Raw genomic sequence first — 7626 nt, forward strand, 5'->3', positions numbered from 1 at the left:
AGTGCAACATGGAATTTTATTCAGTAATATATTAGACTTTGAAAAACCAACTCTGACTAAATCCTGAAATAATAGGAGGGAACCCCCTTTGTTAGCTCAAGAAGAAGCTCCAGCCCAGCCAGCATGGCTCAGTGGTTGAGCTTCAACCTATGAACCAGAAGGTCACGGTTCAATTCCCAATCAGGGTACATGCCCAAGTTGTGGGCTTGATCCCCAGTGGGGGACATGCAGGAGGCAGCCAATCAATGATTCTCTCTCATCATTGATGTTTCTATCTTTCTCTCCCTTCCTCTCTGAAATCAATAAAAATATATTTTTAAAAATGGTGACAGATATTAACTAGACTTATCATGGTGATCATTTCATAATATGTACAAATATATTGAATCATTTCACCTGAAATTAACATGTTATATATCAATTATACCTAAGTTAAAATATATAAATAAGTCCCAAAACAGGCAAAACTAAATAATGCATTATTTATAGATACATACATAGGTGTTAAAAACTTACAAAGAAGAGAAGAAATGATTTCCCCAAAATTTGGAGTAGAGGCTAACTGGGGGGATAGTAAGAGAAGGACATGCAGTAAATTTCAAAAACATTGGAAACGTTATTTCTAACTTGAGTGGTGAGTTCCTAGTTATTTACATTTATAATTTTTAAAGGTACATATATACTTTTGTTCACATGATTTATTTCAGTTTTAAGAAAGAGCTAAACATGAACTTTATAAAAAACAACCTAGGTAGCCCTGAGTTTATAGATTAATCTCCTAAGTTTTTTACTTAACTATGTGACCTCAGACAAGTTATTCTCTATGCATCTTGGTTTCCTAATCTTCAAAAATGGGTAAATTGAGTCTCACAGAGGGTAACAGTATTTCTAATACCTACCTTTCAGGAATATTATGAGGATTAAATAAAATAAAATGTGAAAACACCTAGAACAATTCGTGGCACATGATAAGCAGTCAATAAACATTAGAAATTTCCATTATTTTTGTTATAGAAGATATGTAATAAATGCTAATTTCCTTCTGTCTTTTCATTCAGAAAGGAAAGAGGAAACTCTACAGTCCATTCTGAATTCCAGTAGAAGAATCAAGCAGTCATTACTGTTTGTAGTTTGCTGCATTACTACAGTGTTTCTTCAATTCTAAAATGCTTATTATTATGTGAAATTTTAATGCTTGTAAAATTAGGATTACATCTTAAAATCAATGTACAATTTGGTATAGGTTTTCCTCCTAGAAACCTTTTATTTAAAAGATGTCTTACAATTGATTGTGTCTCAGAATTGAGGAAATAAAATAATTATGCTGTCGCTATAGCAGGCATGACAGTTTTAAACAAGAATAGCTATGCAACCAGAGAGTAGAGTTCAGGCCTCAGGTTTTTTGTGTTACAGCAAAATACCACAATGGTCATAACCCTGAAAAAAACATGAATTTTCTATTAGTAGTCTGATTTTCCCCAGACCTCTGCAGAGTTAAATTGCTTTGGCCCCACATTTTGCTGGTTCTAAACCTTCAGTGTCAAGCTTCAGGATTTAACACTCCACCTACAAATCTCCCCAGTTACTTCTGGGAGTCCTCTTTGCTCAGGCCAGCCCTTCCATGTGCTTCTGCTCTACACTCTCTGTAGATGTCTCCACTTTGTGCCCAGTCACTTGAGGGAAGGTGCATCTACCACTACTCAAAATCTAAACATTCTCCAGATAAATTTTCCTGCTAAATTTTTCTGCTTGGTTAAAGGTCAAGTAATCTGGGTCCCCTGCAGACATGTTAGCAGCAGTCTAGTCTTTGTTGAAACTGCATGTAATTCAGGAAGTGTCGGAGAGAAGCTTGATAGTGAGAAGCAAGTTTCAATCTTGTCTTTTTGCAATCCCCTGCTCCCTTTTAAGGCACCCTCTGAATTTCTAGATCCTGACTAGAGAAACAAGTCAAGCCCTAAGTTCCTTAACAGAACACAGACCATCTACATCCATCAGCATATAACTGACCATGTCTTTTCTGGCTCATGTACCAGCTTTGTCTACTTTCTTCTCTTAGGTGATTCCCCACTATTGCCACTAGGACTTATCTTCCAACGTGCTATCCTCCAAAATGTAAAAAGATCAAAACTTCTAGGAAGTTCTCCCCCACTTTCCTCATCCAAATGAAAAAAAAGGAATAAGAACAACTTCCATTGTGAAATTTCCCCTAAAGTTTGTCCATATTGTCCTAAATAGAGCCCAAGGGCTTTAATATGTACTTCATGGGCTTCCTTGTACTTCATTTTCAGCATTAAAAACTGTTTCTGGTTCAGTCTGGAACCACTAGCTTTTCCACAAGCATCAAAGGAAAAGTCCATTCTTCTAGAACAAAACACAGTGTTTAAGGAGCCCTTAAGAACCTTTGCAGGCATTTATATATACAGCCCATCATGTTTCCAACAAGAAGAATCTTCATTTTTAATATAGGGAAGTCCTACATCTTTTGATAATTTTCCTTTCCCTCCTCTCCATGTCTTCATCTCCCTGCCATTCCTCTTCTACCTCTGAGGATCTGTACACACAAAATTACAAACCCCTTCATCCTGTACATATCAACTCATGTAAATGAACACTTGGGGGCAGGGGGTCACTAGTTCTTCAGATTCAACCAGATTCCCCTGGGGACTCCTACCACAATTATATACACCACCAAAGAGAGTGAATAACAGTATTAAGCTCCAATTTAATATCCTGATAGTATGTTTGGGCTTCAGAGAGAAAAATCCTATTCTATAATATACCTAATCATTTAAAAACACACACACACACATACACCAAAAAAGGCTAATTGGTCCATGTAGGAGGAATGCTGCAAGAAAATGTCATCCTGGTCCTAAACAAAGATCAACTTAATTACTGAAATATGAGGATTGCTATCAATAACACTTGCAAACCTACCATAATGGTCATAGTCTTCAAAAAAAAACTTGAATTTTCTATTAGTAGCTGTAAGCTGCTACAAATATTCCAGTTCATGCTGAAGGATATCTATGGGAGGGTGACTCACTGCATATATTCTTGGTGGAGCTGGGCTATGATATGAGATTATAGTGAAAATAAAAATCAAATAAAATAGTCTCACTTTCCACAAGAAAAGCCCAACTACCAATTTTCTCCTCCTACTCTTAAAACATTCTGACTGGATTAGAGTTTCAACTATATGACTTGTTTTCAGGCTCAATTAAATATTTAAACATTTTTCCTAGTATTCAGCTAAAATGAACAAAATGTTTATGGTAATAGTTCTGTAATAACAGAGTTAAAGCCCTAGAAAACCCACTGTAGTTAAATCTAGCAGTGCAAATGACTGGACTGCAGGGTAAATTGTCGATTTTTTTTAACTCATTTTAGAGAGAGAAAGGAATGGGGAGAGGGAGAAGGAAAGGAGAGAGAAAGTGAGAGAGAGAGAGAGAGAGAGAGAGAGGAAAGGGGGAGGGGGAGAGAGAGAGAGAGAGAGAGAGAGAGAGAGAGAGAGAGAAAGGAAAAGAGAGGGGAAAAAATGGATTTGTTTTCCATTCATTGGTTAATTCTTGAATGTACCCTAATTGGGGATCAAACCCACAACCTTGGCATATCAGGATAATGCTCTAACCAACTGAGCTACCTGGTCAGGGCTGTCAGTTCTTTAGAAGCAGCTGGAACCACAAATGTGGGTTATTTTATAAATTGATATAATCAGGAAGCACCATATTGATCTTTTATAACAAAAGATGTCAAATGTTTAAACCTGTTGGCACTGGTACAAATCCCTATTCATTCCTAGATCTAATAGCAATTACTACAATCTCACTTCTTTCTCCCCAAACAACCCAGACCTAATGAAGGGTATGGCTTTGTTTTTTAAATTCAAGTTTCAATAACTTATTTATAAAATATATGATACAGGCTTATAAAAATTATGATTGAAAAATCATTTTGTTGTACTTTTACCTTTATGTTTGAAAAGGATTGGTATGGCTCCATCAACTTTACTAGAGAAATAATTCACTTTTTACTAAAAATGGTTCAATAATATTTTCCTTGGAAACAAAAGATAGCAAACCATTGTAGGATTAAAGACAATTCTCAAGCTCTTTCTTCATAGGTTGCTGAATCAATTTTCTTGGCTGTTTTTAGTGCCAAAATAGCAGCAAAAAGCTTTCTGTTTCAGATGACTAATTTTATGAGCCTTTCTATGAAATATAGATTATTTCATTGTCAAATCTAGAGATGTGAAATTCTAAAGCCATGGGGCAATGGCTTGATAGTTTACTATTTAATAAACTAAAAAAGTAGTTTATTCATCCTCTCTCCCATTTTTTTGGGGGGGAGGCAACCTAATTTTCGGTGGCCTTGTCTCAACAAGGATTAAAAAAATAGTTTATTCAAGTAATTGGTTAAAATCACTGTAAATTAAATGAAATTTCATTTGATAGGTCTATGTTTTAAAAATATAACTGACCGTAACTGGTTTGGCTCAGTGGATAGAGCATCGGCCTGGGGACTGAAAGATCCCAGGTTCGATTCCAGTCAAGGGCATGTACCTTGGTTGTGGGCACATCCCCAGTAGGGGGTGTGCAGGAGGCAGCTGATCGATGTTTCTCTCACTGATGTTTCTGACTCTCTATCCCTCTCTCTTCCTCTCTGTAAAAAACTCAATAAAATATATTTTAAAAAAATAAAAATATAACTGTTCTTTTTATGTGGTTATATATAAGCCTAATAAAATGAATTGCTCCATTGTGTTACTTATTTGTCCAGATCTACTCAGGAGATCAGGACATTGCTAGATGGGAAACCCCCTTCCAGAGGCTATGTTTTGATTTGGCATCTGGAAGCGGAGTTGCTGAGAGAGGTCAGGTTAATTTTGCTACAAGGGAAATCATTACCTAAAGGAATTGAACTTTAACAAAAGATTTCATATTTTGAATTGAAAGATGAGGAAGCATAGAAACAAGAAATTAGACAGTGAGGTTGATGGCTAAAATAATTCAGAAAAGGACAGCCAAGTGCAAGTTCAAATCTGGTGATTTAGAATCTCAACTTTGAATAGACAATGTGTGTTCATGTAATTTAGCTTAATCCAGGAGGTTCTTTACCCTTCATCCTCATGAAAGAGGAGTTCTGGTTCAGAAGTCAGAGCATTCCTGAAACCACTCATGTTTCTGCAGGCAATGGAGGAAGAGTCCACTCTCTGGAACAAAATAGTTTTTAGGCAGTCCTGGCTGCCCTTTTCAGGCCTCTATTCATATAGTCAAATCCCTTCATGCTTCCAATTCCAATGTTTTCATTGTTCCAAGAACAATTCTCATTTTTTAATCTAGGGAGGTACATTCAGGACAAGACAATAAACACTATTCAATTATGTGAAAGAATTGTTAAATATACATCCAAAGGAGGGCTGAAGTTGGTTAGATGCTTTATTATAGCTACGTAGGCATGACTATGGCTAATTGTTGCAATTTGCTGAGAATCATATCATGTTCCACAAGATAATGTTTGCAAGAACTACCACAGTATCCAACAAAATCACTAGAATCTAAGACTTGCTCAAAGCCACTCCTTGGGAATCAATAGCCAGCTATGGGATACTTGACCCCCTGCCCTCACTGGACTGAAGTCCTGATTTTTCCTCTGTATAAATTAGAAGCTCTGAAATTAGAAATAGGGGAATATGGTGGGTTGACATCCTGACAGACCTTATCCAACTATCTCTACTTTACTGTGCAGACCACCTTCCTTAACTGATAACCATGTCTGTGGGCAGACTTGCTTTGAGAAATGTGAGCGAACGCTTCAAAAAGAAAGAAGATGCAACTGCAGTATTAAAAACCCATGCACTATCCATTGGCATATGTCTTATTCCTTCTCTCCTAAATTCTCATTGTACAATAGTATGTGGTTATTTATTAAGCTTAAGTTTGACTCAACTATTATAGATTTACTCCTTCTCCCCACCAAAACAACAGACAATTGTGAGTGGTCAGACTCACTTTCTGAATTCTGCTATCCCAAGCCTTTGACACTGTTGATACTTCATGCCATGGGAGCATGTTAGTCACTACTGGGCTCAAGCGTTCTGAGGAGACTTCAGATCTACTTTGAGTGATGCTAGGAGTTTCTCGGGGTCACTTGGGGAACATGGGAGAGGAAAATAGGTAGAGTATGAGGCCAGGAGTGACTCCCTGCCCCATTCAGGGGCAGTTTTTATTTATATATTGGGTTTTTTCATACATTTCTATCAGTACAAAGAGTTCAATTGATTTTCAAAGGTTTGAAAATGGCTGGTGTGGTACATAGAGATCATAAGGGGACTCAGACTTGGTTAGAAGGCCAGAACCTGCCACTTACTGTAGCAGGAGGGAAAGCACCTCTGCTCCCCAATAATAATCTCCGCACTGCCTACCTCACAAGCTCGCCGTTATGTCGAAATACCACTACGAGTGTGGGAGGCGTAAGAGCTGAGCCTGGGTTCCACTGCAGTTTTCTCCAGCCGGAAGTCCCGTCTCCACGACCTTCCTCACCACCCCCCCACCCCCAACCCTCACCCCTTACCCGGAAGTGGACCCCGCGGGTCTGGCTATCCAATCTGCGCTCTAGGTCTTCCATCCACTGGTGGTGGCGTCCATTCCACCCACCAAGATATGGATCCCTCGGGCCTAGAGTCCCACCCTACCCCACAAGAGTCTGACTGCGCAGACCTAGATTTCTCCTCTCCTGGCCAAGATTATTGCTCTACTAGCCATGAGTTCGACTCTCTCTACCTAGAATTGGACTTGGATTCTCTTAACGAAGACCTTTCTCAGCCCATGACAGGCGCCATGACAGGGACCTCTGCCCGCGCTTATGAACCCCATCCACCTACCAAACCAGAGGATCTCACAGAGGCCGAGCAGAAAAAGCTCAGGTCCGAGCTCACTAAATTGGAAGCTGAAATTATAACCCTACGCCATGCGCTAGCAGCCAAAGAAAGACACTGCGCGGAGCTCAAGAGAAAGCTGGGCCTCACGGCCTTGGTGGGGCTGAAGCAGAATCTGTCCAAGAGCTGGCGCGAGGTTCAGGTCTCCAACGCCTACATGAAACAAAAGACGTCAGCTGCACTGTCCACCATGGGCTCAGCCATCTGCAAGAAGCTTGGAGACATGAAGAAATCAGCCACATTCAGATCCTTTGAAGGTCTGGTGGGGACAATCAAGTCCAGAGTTGCAGGTGGCAGAGAGCTTGACAATGACTCCCTTCCTTCTTCAGCGGGGTGTGGGGATGATTGGCCCCCAGTTTCGGGGAATAGAGATGATTCACCCCCAATTACAGGGAGTGAGAATGATCCAGTTGCAGGGAGTGGAGATGATCTGGTTACGGGAACTGGGGATGACCTGCTTCCCTTTCTGGAGCAGGAATGAGCTCCTTATAACTTGCCTGGCCACCTAACCAATGCAAGAGCTCCCTTCCCTCATCACAATTGCAACTCTGCCCATCAAAAACAAGCAACCTAACCACAATGGTAAAGTTAATTCAGGAAATGGACAGAGTCCAATTTTGAGAAAAGTAATGTCCATTTTACACAGGTATTTGCTGCTGTTGAGATAGAAAATCTAACGTTTTGTACCT

At 39.4% G+C, this 7626-nt stretch overlaps 1 protein-coding gene across 1 annotated transcript; it reads left to right on the forward strand.

The window, feature by feature from the left end:
- Positions 1-6662: 6662 nt before the first annotated feature.
- TPD52L3 (TPD52 like 3) lies at positions 6663-7418 on the forward strand. The gene has a single exon (XM_070429956.1). The coding sequence runs from the start codon at positions 6663-6665 to the stop codon at positions 7416-7418; it is 756 nt and encodes a 251-aa protein (XP_070286057.1).
- The last annotated feature ends 208 nt before the right edge of the window (positions 7419-7626 follow it).

Source organism: Myotis yumanensis, unplaced genomic scaffold, assembly GCF_028538775.1.
Source record: "Myotis yumanensis isolate MYYU_CA2020_CCGP unplaced genomic scaffold, mMyoYum1.0.hap1 SCAF_12, whole genome shotgun sequence".
Lineage (NCBI taxonomy): Eukaryota > Metazoa > Chordata > Mammalia > Chiroptera > Vespertilionidae > Myotis > Myotis yumanensis.

Bases quoted from the DNA above. Each gene is read 5' to 3' on its own strand.
- TPD52L3 (XM_070429956.1), top strand. From the start codon at position 6,663: ATGGATCCCTCGGGCCTAGAGTCCCACCCTACCCCACAAGAGTCTGAC.